Source organism: Tenrec ecaudatus, chromosome 9 (genome assembly GCF_050624435.1).
Source record: "Tenrec ecaudatus isolate mTenEca1 chromosome 9, mTenEca1.hap1, whole genome shotgun sequence".
In the NCBI taxonomy this organism is placed as follows: domain Eukaryota; kingdom Metazoa; phylum Chordata; class Mammalia; order Afrosoricida; family Tenrecidae; genus Tenrec; species Tenrec ecaudatus.
The window spans coordinates 68787424-68804820 of NC_134538.1; the positions used below are offsets into that span (position 1 = coordinate 68787424).

The following is a 17397-nucleotide window of genomic DNA, read 5'->3' on the forward strand; positions in this document are numbered from 1 at the left end:
CAAGAGAAGTCTTCATTTTGCTTGACTGCCTTTGTTTGAGTTTGAATTCAGAGGTTCATTCAACCATAGCATTAAAAATTTCAGTGCTTCAAGCAAAAGCCACAAGAAAATGAGGCTTTATTTATGTTCTCCAGAACTTGAAAACATAATAAACATGGAGTATATAACCTCAGTGTCTCTTTAACTATCTACGATTTCTTTCCTTTAATTTATATAAATACAGGAAGCTCTGATGGCAGCTGAAATCAGCCAAAGAACTATCAAAAGACACAAGATTCTGGTAGGTATATAATTTTATTATTTGAGATATAGTCCTCCCCCCACTTTCATCTAGTTATAATGAGACTGACAGTAATCGGAAAAGAACAAGTGCTTCCTCTCTATAGAAAATTTATTTCAAACTAATTCTCTAACCTGAGAGGTCAAGACACTTCACTGTATTGAATCAGACTCTGCTTGTAAACAAGAGGCCTTAACACCTGCTAGGAGGTAGTTTTCGGTAATTTGAAAACTATATTTGTGAAATCGAGCAGTGGGGGCACATTGGATGAAGTACACCCTAAATACAAAGTTTTCTCCTTATATATGTGGAAGTTTCTTTAAATCCCAGGTAAAATCACATTATCACAAAACTTTATCAAAACAGTGTTTTGGTAAAACTAGATTTCTTCGATATCTCCATAATAACTGCCTCAATTGATTTTGTTATCGAGGCTGGTCTAGGACATCAAATACATTTTTATTACATTATGAACTCCTGAAAACCACAGAGACTGAAGAGCTCACATCCTTGCTCACCATGACAGTGAGTGTGCAGATGGAGGGCGGAAGTGGAATCAGCTGCCTCGGGGGTGAGGGCTCCTTAGAGATCTTTTAGCCCAGTTCCCTTGTTTCACCAGTGAAAACTGAGTCTTTGCGGGTAATGTAGGCTTTAGCAGAAAGTCCTTTTGCCTACCCTTACCCCAAGGAGCCCTGGTGGTGCCCTGGGTAAGCCCTGCACTGCTAAGCACACCCACCAATCTCTCCGCAGGAGAGAGATATGCCGTCTAAAGATTGATAGCCTTGGAAACCCTGTGGGGCAGCTCTCCTCCTAGTTGCAATCAATTCAACAGCAATGATGTTTTGTTTGTTTTGCCTTTACACATATTCCACCTTAATTTCTCCATAAAACTCTCACAAAGCACTGTATTTCCCACAGAAAGTACAAGCAAAATCATTCAGGGGCCAAAAGAGGAGAAAGAACCAGACTGTCTTTTCTTCATCTAGAAGTGTGGAGAAGTCAGATTATCTGGAGATGAAGCAGAAAGCATTCCAGCCGATAGAAAAGCATATGGGAAGATACAGCGATTGGAATCGCTTGGCCGCTTGGTCACTTGGGCAGTGGAGGGTTTATCCCAAGGAAAGAAGAGTCAGATTCTGAAAATCTGGCCATGTATTAATAGGAGCTTGGCTTCATCTGGAAAGTTCTAGAGGACAATTGAAGCTTTTAGTGCCGTTATAGATTTGCTTTCTGGAAGATCATCTAGTAGTGATAGAAGGTCAAGAAGGCCTGCTGAACCTCAACAATAAACCGGTTCAATTTCAAAAGCAGCCGAGGACTCGAAGAGACGCTAGCCAGAGAAGATATTCAAGCAACTAACACTTAGGTGAAGAAATACTTTTGACCATTAGCCAGTGAAACAAAAGATAAGCACCCTGCCATTGAGTCTATTCCAACTCTTAGCTCCCCGGTAGGGTAGAACAGAATGGCTCCATCTGGTTTCTGAGGCTGAATATCTCTATGGAAAAAAGGTGCCTCATCTTTTTCCCTTGGCGCAAGATCCAACCACCTATCTTTCAGTTAGCACCAGCCGTACCCTTTGCCCACTGGGCCACCAGGGCCCTTCATCAGCCATCCAAACAAATTCACTGCCACCGAGCTGGTTCTGACTTATAGCAACCCTGCAGGACAGACTAGAATTGTCCCTGTGGGTTTGTGAGACTATAACTCTTTACAGGAGTAGAAAGTCTCATTTTCCTTCGACGAGTAGCTGGTAGTTTCAAACTGCTGACCTTGTGGTTAGCCGTCCAAAGTATAACCCACCATGCCACCAGGACTCTCGTTAGCTATTGGGGAGATGCAAATCAAGACAACAGCAAGATACCTCACTATAGCATTAGTAGCAAAGTTCAGCAAAACAGAAAACCACGCAATGTCACTTCTTACAAGTTATGGGATGAATCAGAATGATGTGTAAAAAAAAGTAAACAAGATTTATTTGTTTTAAAAAAATAGTATTCTTAAATGTGCATATGCTTAAGACATGCCCATGAAAGTTGGACATTGAATGAGGCAGACCAAAGAAGAAGCCATGCATTTGAATTTGGGGGTTATCCAAGAACACAGAAAGGCCCATGGACTGCCAGAGAACAAACAAATCTGCCTTGGAAGAAGCACGGCCAGAGTGCTCCTGAGAGGCAAGGATGGCAAGACGTTCTCTACATCCTCTCAACATGCTGTCGGGAGAGACCAGTCCTTGGAGAAGGACATCATGCTTGGTAAAGTAGAGAGGCAGCTAAAATGAGGCAGGCCCTCGACCAGCTGGATTGACACAGTGACTGAAACAGTGGGCTCAAACATAAGAACAATTGCGCAGGATGGGGCAGTGTTTCATTCTTTGTACATAGGTTGCTGTGAGTAGGAACTGACTCGCCAGCACCTACCAATGACATGCTGAAGAGCAAAGCCAGTGTAATTAAGCAACGCAGACAGTGACTGCGCCCTTAGTCCTGTGCCCTGCTCAGAAGTTAAGACTGTGCAATTTGGCCGTTACAGTTGAATTGTGAAATGTCCCTATTTTGTTTCCCTTAGGATATTGGCTTGGCATATATAAATCACCTGGTGGAGAAAGGAGAGTATGACATGGCAGCACGGTAATAATGACACTTACACTTACATTGTTTGTTAATGTGAGGAGACTGAACCTATGTTGACCATACGAAATAGGTCGCTATTGACCCTTGCGATACTTTATCTCATTGCCTCTCCTAACAAGGTTAGCTTTTGACTATAGTGGCTTCATCCACAGACTGGGTGGCTGCATGCTGTTTCCCCACTACTCTCAACTTTACCTAAAGCATGTTTTCCTTAACAGTTCATAGAAAGGCATCAAGAGCAGCTAAGAGTCTGAAATGTGGCCCTGTTTGTTAGCTAAGCAGCTGACCTGGCAACATCTCTTGGATGCTCGCAAAAGACATGGGACTCCTGGCTTGGAGCCAAAGGGCTGTCTCATCAATAGGAGTAATTAGCATATGGACCTTGGCCCCAGTTCCCTAAGCTCCACTTCCTACAAGGCTACCCACAGAGGATCAGGTGGCCATGTATACACAGTGGGTTGTGTTGCAATAGGGGAATTCTGTAGTTAGGGCATCTGAATCTTTTATAATGGATAGTAAGCCTGCCTAATGTTTGCTCTGTAATAGACACTATCTTTTCTATGCATGGAACAGCAAAAAAGCCCACCCTTAGTTCTGAAGGGAGACATTAAACATATCGTCTACTTTCCAAGCATCCTCAAGAAAATTGTCTGGAATCAAGGCTGTGAGTGCTTTTCTGCAGAAAATGAGCAGCCCAAGCTCATGAAAGGCGGGCATTAAACAGAAGGGACCAGACCTCAGACTCTTGGTTTGCAGGGGTCTGTGGTAGGGTCGCTATGGCAAATGGCAGCGAGTTCGGTTTGGTCGCCGGCAGATCACAGGATGGTTTGTGTGGATGGCTCCTGCTGGGGCCGTACACGCTCCATGACAACTTTCCAGCCCTGGAAGACGGCCTGCAAAGCTGGCCTTTACACAAAGCCTTGAGATGTAAGACACTGTGTTTGCTTCCTATTTAAAAGACCATACATTTGATTTCACAAGTGAACAACCACTTCCATAGATTATAGATAAAGGACTGTAATTTTCCAAAGTCTTTTTGTTGTCTGTTTTCCTAGCATCTTAAGAAGTGGTTTATCCTGGCATAGCTCGTTGAAGCTGTGTGTGTGATGAGATTCATTTAAAGGAGAAAAGACCCCGAGCCATCAGTGCTCAACTAAATAAAGAGCAAACTGAGAAGGGAAACCCCACTGTAGTCCCCTGACAGGCGTGTTCCTTTCCTTGCAAGTCTATATTCACTTTCACGATTTTGGCAAAGTGAGTAACAGGAAAACCTTGATGTGTTGACAACTGAGTTAAGAGACTTGTCAAAAGTCAAAAGTGAGAGATCTTTCAAATAACAAGGGCAAATATTCATTCATTCTGATTATTTTAACTTTTCAATAATTTCTTTCTGGGCTATCTTGCCACCAGCAAATGTTTGAGAATTCTTGGGAAAAATGCAGCACTCTGGGAATATGAAGTGTACAAGTTTAAAGAAATCAGACAGCTTAAGGTAAGCAAAGTTTCCTTTTAAATTTCTTCTTTTTGCCTGTACTATATTAGTATTGAGATGAAAACAAAGATCGAAAGACTTTGTTCTGTATTAGGAAGCAAATACCATATATACTGGAAAGAAAATCTAACTTTTAATCCTTAGTTTCAAAATTTAAACCTAGTTTTTATCTTATATGCACAAAACATATTATAATATATAGAATTAAGATATAATTTTGTATCATATCAGCTATGTAAAATATATGTAGTACTTCTTGCCTTAGCTTCTTCTAATGCTTTCTATGTTCAGATGAGGTTTCCAAGTTCTTGTTATTTTTTAGGATACAAATAGACATTTATTTCACTCAGACTTTGTTACTCTTTCACGACTTACTTGAGGGACCCAGTACTCTATGGGCTACTCACTTTTTCCTTCTAAGATAATCATACAAAAATGTCCATGGCTGAGATTACATAATATGCCAGCACAGGGGTACTCTGGTTGATAAGATATTCATTAATTGGTGAACATTATTTTTAATGAAGGGATACTCCTATTCCATTCAGCTATAAAATATAAGGGGTTTGGGGGTTTTGTTTTAATTTACCAAGGAGTAGATGTATTTTACCTGCCCAAGACGAATGGGAAAATGAAACCACAGATCTTAAGCACTGCCGTAGTGGAGGGCATTCATACCTGACATCCATGGAGGCTTCTTTTGTGTTTGTTTTTCAATGATTTAATTTTAGCCCTTTCACATGCTTTCTTAGACTTATAAATATTCTTTTTAAAGTTCTTAGTAACTCAGTCCCCATACATCTAACTCTTTTCTGGGAGGGATCACACAGACACATACACACACACATTCACACTTACCGTATTTATTGGATTGTTTCTGGCAGACCTTTTTATTTTTTTTAATACTTTTATTGGGGGCTCTTACATCTCATCACAGTCCCTACATTCATCCAGTGTGCCAAGCATATCTGCCCATATGCCGCCATCATCATTTTCAAATCATTGTCTTCCCACTTGAGCCTCTGATATCAACTCCCCATTTCTTCCCCTTCCCTCCCCCACCTGTCCTCCCTCACAAACCCTTGAGGAGTTGTAGATTCTTATTTCCATTTATTACTTCATCCTCCATTTCCTCGCACCCACTTTTCCATTATTTGTACCCATGGGAGGGGGTTCTAGGTTGATCCTTGTAATTGATACCCCCTTTCTACCCCCACCCTCCCCTAATCCTCCTGGTATTTCTACTCTCATTGTTGACTCTGTGGGGTTTATCTATCCTGGATTTCCTATGTTTCAGGCTCTTATATGTAGCAGTGTGCATGCTCTGGGCTAATTGGATTTGTAAGGTAAAATTGAGGTCATGATAGTGGGGGGAAGAAAGCACCAAAGAATTAGAGGAAAATTGTGTATTTCATCGGTGCTATACTGTACCCTGACTGGGTTATCTCTTTCCTGTGACCCCTCTGTGAGGGGATGTCCAATTGTCTACAGATGGGCTTTGGGTCTCCACTCTGCACTCCCCCTCATTCACATCAATGTAATTTTTTGTTCTGGGTCTTTGATGCATGATACCTGATCACATCAACACCTCGTGATCACACAGGCTGCTATGCTTCTTCCATGTGGCCTTTGTTGCTTCTCAGATAGATGGCTGCTTGTTTATCTTCAATTCTTTAAGACCCCAGACGCTATATCTTTTGATAGCCGGGCACCATCTGCTTTCTTCACCACATTTGCTTATGCACCCATTTTGCCTTCAGCGATTGTGTTGGGAAGGTGAGCATTACAGAATGCAAGATTGTTTGAACAGTGTTCTTGTGTTAGGGAGTACTTGAGTCGAGACCCAGTGTCCATCTGTAACCTTAATTCTTAACATATAGATATGAGTACATAGTTCTAGTCCCCTCTCGGTATATATAGATGTTTCCGGCACATCTTATCCAGCCCTGGGCCCATATTTACTCTGATGGATGCCTTGATAGTCCCAAAGATGTGGTGGCATTTCTTCTAGTATATTTTGCAGGTAACTCTAGTTGATGTTAAATTCACTTCCCTTTCCAAGTTTGGCCCTTCTCCCTTCAGTATGTGTGAAGATGTCACAGTGTACCCATTTCCTCATGTTTAATATCTTTAGGCCTCTATTCTTGATGGGACACCTTATTCTGGTTCATCTCTGATTCTTATACCTTGCTGATACCAACTGACCTATCCCTCTCTATTGCCACTGCCTGCCTGACTCTTGCCTGAGCTATTGCAAGTACCTTCTGATAGATTTATCAGGGTCAACTGCTTACACGGTTGCTTTTCGGTGGGAGGGGAGACTCTATCTGATACTTTCACGTCTCTAATCTTTTGTTGCTTCCTTCTTGCATAGGATGAAATTCAAATTCTTTTCATAACTCGACCCATCCTTTCTCTCCAGCCTCCTCTCTCTTCAGTGACACCCCACCCCAGCACATTTCACCTCTCTAAACTCTTCTGATATCTGGAGACAGCGTGTTCCTGCCTCTGCTCCTTTGCTCATGTTCCCGTCCGGAGATGTTCTTCCCCTTTGCGCTTTGCCCGGGAGCAGTAAAGGATAAGCGGACTCAGCCTGGAAGCTCTCTGCCACCCTAGTGCTGTGTCAGCACTCTACTTACAAAGCTCACCACCACGGTCTGCCTAAGCGTCTGCCCATCTTCCCCTCCGAGGCTGCCAACTCACTTGAGAATGGGGCCCTTAGCTCGCTGTCTGCAGTGCAGTCCATGGTGACGGTGCATAATGAACTACAAAGCTAACGAGCAGTGTTGGGAAAACTGACCATGGTCACTGCCATGTGAATCCAACACAGTACAGGCTTCTCCACTCTCCCAAAGTCAAGTGGTCCTGGGAAGCCTCTCGGAAGCCCACTGGCATACAGGGGAGAAGCCGTCGCGATTGATTCATCTGAGAACCATTTTTTAGGGCTCTCAGACCCAAAAGAATAACCCACTAAATCTTACCAAATAACACATAAAACTCGAAATAACCCTAACAGCCTGAATTCACAGATACAGTTAAATGCTGTGATGGCTTGATCCTGAGGCTCTAAGCACAGATCCCAGGGAGCCAGCATGGTGTCATCTGTCACCTCTCCCGGGCCTGCGCTTGTTTAATGGCTCAGCACAAAAAACAATCACTGAACATTATTTCTCTTTTTGCCTTTTTTTTTTTTAAAGTGAAAATTCTTTCTGGGTTTCTTTCAGTTAGCAAAAACAGCTACTGATGTAGGTCTTCCACAAGCGAGAAGGCGGCGCGCGTCGTAGCCCGGTGGGTACTGTGCTGGGCTGCTAGAGGAGACGTAGACAGCTCTCTGCCCCAGCAGATAGGCCGTCTGCTTTCCGAAAGATCCCCAGTCTGTGGAGCTGTTCTCTTTTGTCTGGGGCCACTTGCCCTAATTTCGAAAGATGGTGATGAGCTTTGTAAAAATAAAATATTCCAGTTTAAGGAAACAAAGATTAATAGGAGGCCTTTATTCCTTGATTACCTAAGTAAGTAGTTGGTTTTTATTAGCTCTTTTTCCACCTCCCTCGTATTATTGAGGCTTTTAAAAAATTCATCAAAAATAAGGAGATAACATGGAGTACCGGAATGCTCTAAGATAGATTGTATAGTTCCCCTTGATATGATTGAACAATTGAACTTTTCGATTTTGTGATATGTAGATTATGTGCCAATAAAGCTGTTGAAAAAAAACAAGCAAAGAGATAAAGATTAACCTAGGCAATTTTTATCCATTCATTCACTTATACATGCATATCTAGCTAATCTTTAACATGTGGTGTAACACATTGTAGTAAGCTCCCTTTAATCTTTTACTTTTCCAAAGTACTCTGTTGCCGTAATCTAAAATGTAAAAATGCACCGTGATGTCTTGTGACTTCGGGAAGCAGGTGTTGCTGTTCCGTTCTGTAAAGGGTTTCTTTCCCCCTTCCTTCCCCAGGCTATTAGTCCGTATCTGCCCAGAGGGGATCCAGTGCTGAAACCACTCATCTATGAAATGATCTTACACGAATTTTTGGAAAGTGATTATGAGGTATGGCATTCTGCTGTGGAAATATTCACCTGCTGTCAGTGGGAAGTGTTTAAAACTGTAGAAAATAGTACAGTGGAACAGTTGGTTTAAAGAAAACACGTCTGAAAGGTGCATTTGATAAATGTAACTGAGATCGATAAGCCCTGTTGATAACTGATACTTACATAGACTGAAAACCCCAAATCCAGGTACATTTTTATTGATTTCAAAGAATTCCTTAAAGTTACCTTGGGAAAGTGCAGGTTTGTGAACTTTATGCATCACATGGCAGGTGCTGTTGATGCCCGTACCACCCCTAAAGGATCCAGCACTGTCTCTAGCAGGATGTGCAACACTGAGCTCAGCAACGGAGGCTTAGGGAGAATTGGGGGCGGGGTATGAAAGGAGATTAGGAAATGATGTGTTTGCTTATTACAGACCAAGGGAAATGCCTATCTACCATAGACATGCATTCTGCATGCATATTGTGGAAGCCATGCGAAAAGACACCATAGACAAAAGCGGTACATGCTTATCCACCATGCACTGCATTTTACATGCACATTTTGGAAACCGTGTGGAAAGAACTGGTGAGCCCCCTGAGATGTACTGGCAATGAGAGGGTGCAGAAGCTAGGAGGTGAAACACCTCTAGTTCTGCCCCACACTTGTGGTCTCTAATAAAGTGACACAGTCGTCAGCTGCTTGTGAAGTTCAGGAGCCTAACCCGATGATCCCTTTTCACTCTGGCTACTTCACTGTGCGCCTGACCCAGGCTTTGGGATTTTCACCTCAGTGCACATGAAAGTTGAAGATTGAATAAGGTAGACCACTGATGGCCCCAAACCTTTAGGGAGAAGTAGTCCATTGTCCTTAACAGCAGGGAGTGGGCCCCTGGTGTGGAGGGACCAGACAGTAGTCTGGCAACTGACTGCCTTCAGGGAGGCTGTTTCTAAGCATCTGGACATGTTCTCAGGAAAGACTAGACCCTGGAAAAGGACCCCGTTCTTTATAAAAGGAGGGGGTCAGTGCAAAATAGGAAGAACCTCAAGAGTTAAAACAGTGGCTACAACATTGGGCTCAAATATCACCACAGTTGTGAGGATGGCTCACAATGGAACAGTGTTTTATTATGTTGTATCAATGACCGTAATAAACCACAGAAATAAAACATGGCAAGAGAATCACGTGGTCATCTCAAGGCAAAAAAGCACTTAATAAAATCTGATACCCTTTCCTGATAAACATTCTCAACTCCTCAATTTAATCAAGCACATGTGTGCAACAGCTAAGAACCAGCATTACTCTCAACCGAAAAGATTGAGCACATTCACCTATAGAATATGACTGAGACAAGGATACTTTTTATCACTCCTTTAATTAATATTTGACTGAAAGCCTTATGCAGGAAAGGAAAATAAAAGACATCCAAAACAGAAAGGAAGAAGGAAAGCTATCTGCATTTTCAGATGATGAGATTCTATACATAGAAAATTCCAGCCACTCTACAAAAAAAGAAGTTACTAGAACTAATAGAAAAATTCAGCATAGTAACACACACACACACACAAGCACACACAGACAGTTGAGTTACTCTACACTAGCAAGGAGGACGCTAAAAAGCAGTATGAAATCAATACCATTTACCCTAGTATTTTAAGCCTCCTTAAAAGAATAAAATTCCTAAAAATAAAGCTAACCAGCTAGCCATACAAGGACAGGAAAAATTTGAAATATTACTACAAGAAATTACAAAAGAGGTCTACATAAATGGACAAACGGACATCTGTGTCGGTAGGAAGGCACATATGTAGGTGCAGGTATATCTGTAAAGCCCACTGTCATAGTTGATCCCCCCTCCTGGTGACCCTACAGCACAGAGTAGAACTGTTCCCTAGGGTTTCTGAGACTGTCAACCTTCGGGGAGCAGGTGGTCTCTTCTTTCCCCTGCACTTGAACTCCAGGGCTCCATCCCTGTATTCAGGTGTACTTTTTTTTTTTTTTTTAATCTCCAGATATGGTAGAGGATGACAGGGACATGGCTCCAGAGACCTCTTTGACATATCCAAACAACTTGTGGAATTGGGTTAGTGGGTTGAAGGGCTTAGAACCATAGTCTCTGGGATAATTTAGTCAGCTAATAGAACATAGTGCGTAAAGTTAATGTCCTACACCCTAATTAGTAATACCTGAGATCTCTAAAGCTTGTAAGCAGCCATCCAGGATACAATGACTGGTCCTTACTCTGCAAGCTCAGCTTTTCAAATTCGCCAGCTACCCCTCAGGAGAAGGACAAGGCTTGTTTCCATCCCGGAAACACACCAAAGCAGTTCCTACCAGGTCAGTGTGAGTCAGCATAAACTCAGTGGCCATGTATTCTGGTTTTGAGTAAAAAAATCCAGAGTAAAAAAATAAATGAAAGGTAGAAATGAATCTTCCAGGTTAATAGCACATGTGAATCATGGACTTTTCTAACCTGAAACCAGAATTAAATGATACCTGGCTACTACGACTGTTCTGACCAGGGACACATTGAAAGTCCCATCTCCAAAAGTCATAGCCATGGTATTATGTAGAGAGGTTGAAATTTGCATGGGATCAAGTGTATTCTGTTGTTATTTTTCTATCTTGCCTAGTGGTTATTTCAGTAGGACGTAGATGGAACTTTAATGAAACCATATTCTTGGTTTGTTTTTATTTTCCTCTTACTAAATCTTGGTAATTTACAAGGCAAAACTACCAGACAATTTTTACTGCTGAAAAATCATTTAAAGAAATCCAAAGATCATCACATTCGTTTCATTTGCTGTCAAAATTATAATTTCTCACTAGCATGAACATTTTTACTTATATTTGCTATCTTTTAATAGGATTTAAGTTGCCTCCCTTCCAATAAATGAACCACTTCAATACAGGTTGAGTTCTAGAACTTGAGGACTGAAGTCAACCCTCAGGAAGGCAGAGTCCGCACAGGCTTGTAACCACGGATCAGGGTTAGGTGTGAGGAAGGAGATGGAGCTGATTACGCATCTGGCGTATACGGGAAGAACCACACATTCTGAGGTGTGTTCAGAGCAGTGCGCCTGAATCTCGGCTGCGCTGTTTACATCACACCCAACAGCATCTTGGGCTTTTTGTCGCAGGGGCGCCCCTCAGCTGGCCTTCCTGTGGACAACAGTGCCCTACAGTGCAAAGACAAAGGATGAAAGAAAACTCAGACTTTAAGATCCAAGATAAGCAGAGGGAGGGACAACTCTTGAGACAAAGGTCCCAGCCCCAGATCAAACTAGGCCTAGAAGTCAGAGTGGAAAGAGGACAAGGACACTACTTTGTTAAAGATGGGATGCTGGCCCTCCTGAGAGCTTATAGAAGAGCCCTTCCAAGGCAGTTTCACTAGGGAAACAGCCTAAGCCCATGCAGGGCCACCGTGCGCAGTTGTGCTGACTGAGAAGGGCACAACTAACGGCCAGTTTCACACAACATCCCGGACCTGCATACGTAGAAGTCAGTGAGGAAAGAGCTGGTCTGGATAAGAGCTGTAAGATACTGAGTGTCACCCGGTGCTTTGTAGTTGCTTCAGAACAAGGTGGAGCAAGACATGCCAGAACTCTGCATACACCGTGCAAAGGGGCCTCTTTCTTGGTTGCGCGTGGCATACGTGTCATAGAAGCGAATGCCGCCTCCTACTGCCAAGAGTTACAGCAGGATTATTATGCCGTCATCCTCCCTGCCATCCATCCCCTCCCTCACCTCAAGACGGACAGAATGTTTATTGACTAGAGTTTTCATGATAAAATTATTCGATCAGTTATAAGAAAACTTTTCAGTGTTATTTAAACTATTTGGATTGTTATCCTGTATGAAGAGTCTTTCTCTCCTTAAATATATCTCTTAGGGTTTTGCCACATTAATCCAAGAATGGCCTGGAAATCTCTACAACACTTCGGTAATCATTCAAGCTGTTCGGGATCACCTGAAGAAAGACGCTCAAAACAGGACCTTGCTTAAAACCCTGGCCGAACTGTGCGTATGTTTTAGTGGTTCTTTTCCCAACTTCGTCTCCATCCACAGTGGAGATTTGGGTTTAGATTTGGGGCGCTCTGAAGGGGGAGCATACTGCTCAAGGATAAGAGCCTACAGGTTGGCTGTTGAAGTCCACCCCGAGGCACCTTGGGAAAGTCTCTGCGGTCTACTTCCAGAGAGTCCACCGGTGACAGAGCACAGTTCTGCTCTGACCACGTTGGGTGGCCAGGAGTTGGATTGACTCTCAACATCACATGGCGATTGTGGTGGGATGATGGGGAAACGGAGGCAGGAAGGAGCCCTTCATGTGTGTGTGCACTCTTAGGAATAGCCTCTTATAAGCCTCAAATGATCAGCTGAAAAATGGGGAAAGGGTCTGAGGCTGCTGTTGGCCTATCCTGTTTCACAGAGGAGCGAGACCCAGCAGATGGGGGGGTGGGGGGAAGTGGGACAGCTCTGAGGCCGTCAAGTCACGCAGACAGTCTTCCAGGGAGGGCAGCCCTGGATTGTTTGTTTTCACGGATCTGAAAGCCAGGTATTCTCTCAAACCTCAGACTCCTTATCTTTAGATTTGTAGTTGGCAGTTCCCTCATTGTGATGATTGTAAGGTTTAAATGAGGTGTCCTCAGAGGTCAGCGCAGTGCCTGGCACCATGTCAGGGCTCACAAACAGAAGCTGTGGTTAATATGTCCCAAGTCAATTAGGCATTGCCAGTGACCCAGGCTTTATGTCAAGATGCAGCCCACCCCCAGAAGGCTAGGTCTGGGGAAACAAGAAGTGCACTTTCGGAGTATTCACCAGCGCTCTGTCCCCCTCTCTCTGCACGTGCCCCCCACTCTCCCTACACGTTTGCCCAAGACTAAGAGAGTTACATCAAAATGACCCACAATGAAGGGTCGCGTGAGACTGTGGCAGAGTTGTGCTGTAGCATTCTGAGTCGGGGTGCTGATCGTTTTCTCCCGGGAACATCATTCTACTTGTTTTTTAGAGTCAATATTCCTGTTAGTACTGTACTTATCATCTACTTTGAATTAGCTTGAAGGAACTGGCCTAGAGGCTTAATTAATCCGAAAAACATTGTTTCCGAAGAAAAATACATTTAAGTTCTATACAAACAAACCTCTGGAATATAGCCCACTTGTTAGCTTTATCTTGCTTGTAACAATTTTTACTGACTTGCCTCTTACTCGAGTGACAAGGCCTTGGTCTCTGCTTCGTAAGTCCTAGACTTACACACTCATGCACGCAGTTGAGGCGCCGCTCCCAAGAAATGTTTATTACTTGAGTTTCATCAATTTTTTTAAAATGAGGCAAGATTTGAGGCACAGTTCAGAGAGAGAAGTACTTATTGGTTGTATGTAGCTACACCCTAAGGAATATTTTTGTTCTAAATAACATTGACTTTACTCTTAAAAGCAGGTGTTTTGGTTTTTAATCTTGTAAAATATAATCTTAAGTGTGTCAGGGGTTTGCTTTTCAATTTGAACTGTTGACCCTGATTAACGTCAACATGTTTGTATCACCAGGTACACCTATGACACAAACTATGGCAGTGCTCTGGAGATATACTTAGCATTGAGACATAAAGACGTCTTCAAGCTGATCCATAAGCACAACCTTTTCAGTTCTATCAAGGATAAAATTGTCTTATTAATGGATTTTGATTCAGAGGTAATGTGTCTCTTATTCCAATACCCGAGAAAGTGCTTTTGCTAACCTTGATTTTAATGCTCGACATCCGGACGGGTGCCGTATTGCGTCATAGATCCCATAGGTGAGTTGTAGGCTGATGGAGCTCAGAAGACTCTGACTCCTGCTAGATGTGATTCGTGGTTTCAGTTGTCACCATTCAAGAATCCTGCTAGCAGCCAGTGTTCAAAAACTGCATTTCATCCATCAGGAAAGCATTTAAAACATAATTCATAGAAATGAAGTAAGCCTTATGTTTTTGCCCTGTTTATTTTTAGTTTTCAGCCCATACGTTGAGGTTTTGTCCCTTGACATGGATAGATGTAGCATGTGTAGTGACCCTTGGTCTCAGTTGATGTTCAGACTATGTCAGTTTATTCTTGAACCAATGTGAATAGAGTTCCACTCGTCAGATGTGGGGACCCAGTTCCACAGCTCACAGTAGTTCACAAAGTGGTAATTCCTTGAAAAGTCCATTGTCTTTTAATTCCGTTTTTCCTTTGAAGCCACCTTATAGGTGTTTTTTAGAGATTTTATTTGTTTGCTGTTTGATCGATTTCATGATGAAAGAAGCTAATGCCCTGCACTGGTGGTAGAACTACACCAGCATCCTCATGGACTCATCTGACCCCTGGGTGTCAGAGCCTGTAACTGGTTACAGTCTTTCTCCCGAGGAGCTGCCGGTGGTTTCGAACTGCTGAACAGCCCAGCGTGGAACCACTACACCACCAGAGCTCCCTTCTTCTAAAACCGTGGTTTTCATTCAGAAAATTAACATATCACATAAATTGAAGAGTAAATCCTCAACACTTTTCAACAGGCTACTTGTATTTTCCACCTATATTTTATTGTATTTGTGGTATCGTGTATTATTCACAAACTTAACACTGAATGCAGATGTGTCGTAATTGTAGCTCTCTGTGGAAAGATGCTTTTAGCCCGTTGTCAGCTCTGTGTGGGTCGAGTACTTAGGGGTCACAGCTCCACAAACCGTAAGTGCTCTTCTGAGGGAGCCCAGCCACAGAGAGTCTGCTAGTCTTGCAGATCATTACGGAGAGGGCGGGGTGCTTACATACAGGTTCATTGTATTTTCCCTTACATCTGGTCTTTCCTCTTCTCCATCCCCTTGGCCCCATGTGTCTCAAGAGCCTAGTGTAACTGGGAAAAAGATGAATGAGCCAAAAGTAATTGCTACTCAAGATTATAATCCAAAGGGAAAGAATCCTGTTTTGTTTTCTTTTTTTAATTAGACCCTAGGGACGATCTATTTCAGCATGCTCATTTGAGAGCGAAAATAAAACCAGTTTGGGGCAGCTGCTAGATAATACTAGAGGGAGCAGAACACTCGTATTGTACTTGAGCTCCCTCAGGCTGGTGCACTGATTCCCCAGGACCTCTTGTGAGAAACACTGTCTCCCGGGTGTTTCATGAATAGTGGCCACCAACCAACCAGTTGCCGTCAAATCGATTGCAACTCCTGGAAACCCGTGCATGATACACCGGGTTTGCAGTGACTGGTTTCCAGAACAGATCACCAGACCTGTTTTTGTAAGGCCCCTCTGTGCGAACTCACACCTCCCGCCTTCGGGTTAGTAGCATTGTCTGTCTGCACCACTCCTCATGCCGCGCAGAAGGTCGTTAAAGTAACTTCTAGAAGTCCATGAGGTGTTATGGTGAGGAAACTTCAAGAACTCTCCTACCCTCCCTCCCTCTGCCCCTTCACCCTGCTCTCCACACCAGACTAGCTCCGTATATTTAGGGAATCTCAGAGCGTGGTCTAATCAAGATTCAGGTGGCCTGAAGGCAAACCCATTCCTGTAGTACTGGTAGTCAGATTCTCTCTGAGTCTCAGAAGACCTGTGACTATATCTGAGACATCGAGGGAGCAGGAATCGGTACATTGGGGACGTTTTAAGCTCCGTAAAGTAAAGCAAGGCACCATTTCTATAGGATGCGAACACATTGGCCTCAAATTGAGACACATTCTGGATGCATACTTGCCAGTTTCATCTCACTTCATAGGCCATTTTAAAGTTAGGGGCTCTTAAGTATTCTGAAATAAGCTCTCTGTCTTTCATGGGTGATGCACCCAGAATGTGGGTTTAAAGTTATCTTCTTAGATGGCAAATGTTAATCATTTTGGCAATTTTTTTATGTTTCAGAAAGCTGTTGACATGCTTTTGGACAATGAAGATAAAATATCCGTGAGTACTTTTTTTTGGTTCTTTTGGCTCTTACCAGATGAATGTTCAGGACCACTTATGCCCTGAGGAAGAAAGATGTTCCTCAGATAGGTTTGTAACTTGATGTGTGTCCTCATCACTCTAAATTTGAAATACTCCTTTTTCTTGCCTGCAGATTAAAAAGGTGGTGGAAGAACTAGAAAGCAGGCCGGAGTTGCAGCATGTGGTAAGCACGGCAGCCTCCCGTCGCCCTTCCCACTGGACATTAGGCACACCCACTCCCAGGATTGAGGGGGCACGTTGGAGAGGCGTCCTCAAGGAAGTTGACGTTCATATCGGAGATTTTTCCCTCAAACACTGTTCTACGGCTGCTAAACCACGGCCCCTGCTATGCATCTGAGGCCAGGGCTTCATCATAGATCAGACAGCTAAATTTCAACTCACAAGTCAAGTGCAACAGCAAAATAAAAATCAGCACATTTGTTACGGTGCTGCCATTAGGCCCAGGCGCGGACCCCTAGTCCCCTGTAGTTTCTGTTTAGTGGAAGTGTGGTGTCGTGGCATATCCTGGTACGTGCCCTACAGCTAGCGGTTCTCATGCCAATGGAGAGCCACGCAAAAGACCCATGTCGGAAGCACAGGATGATAGGAGCCAACCCTCGTTTGGGTTTTGTTTTATTTTAAATTATTTTATTAGGGGCTCATACAACTCTTATCACAATCCGTACATACATCAATTGTGTAAAGCACATTGGTACATCATTGCCCTCATCATTCTCAAAACATTTGCTCTCCATCTAAGCTCCTGGCTTCAGCTCCTCATTTTTCCCTTCCCTCCACCCTCCTGCCTCCCTCATGAACCCTTGATAATTTATAAATTATTATTTTGTCATATCTTGCCCTGTCCGATGTCTCCCTTCACCCACTTTTTGTTTTCCATCCCCCAGGGAGGAGGTCACATGTAGATCCTTGTAATCACTTCCCCCTTTCTAACCCACTCACCCTCTACCCTCCCAGTATCGCCACTCACACCACTGGTCCTGAAGGGATCATCTGCTCTGG

General features: G+C 43.2%; 1 protein-coding gene and 1 non-coding gene across 3 annotated transcripts in view; both read left to right on the plus strand.

Moving 5' to 3' along the window:
* VPS41 (VPS41 subunit of HOPS complex) overlaps positions 1 to 17397 on the plus strand; it is a 216769-nt gene that overhangs the window by 157987 nt on the left and 41385 nt on the right. For both annotated transcript variants that reach the window (XM_075558184.1, XM_075558185.1), the window contains 8 exons: positions 224 to 280; positions 2852 to 2913; positions 4327 to 4408; positions 8370 to 8462; positions 12336 to 12463; positions 13990 to 14134; positions 16315 to 16356; positions 16511 to 16561. In XM_075558184.1, coding sequence (XP_075414299.1) covers positions 224 to 280; positions 2852 to 2913; positions 4327 to 4408; positions 8370 to 8462; positions 12336 to 12463; positions 13990 to 14134; positions 16315 to 16356; positions 16511 to 16561 — 660 coding nt within the window. The remainder of the gene's footprint in view (positions 1 to 223; positions 281 to 2851; positions 2914 to 4326; positions 4409 to 8369; positions 8463 to 12335; positions 12464 to 13989; positions 14135 to 16314; positions 16357 to 16510; positions 16562 to 17397) is intronic.
* On the plus strand, positions 11501 to 11630 carry LOC142457662 (small nucleolar RNA SNORA11). Its single transcript, XR_012786360.1, has one exon. It is a non-coding gene; the product is annotated as a small nucleolar RNA SNORA11 (small nucleolar RNA).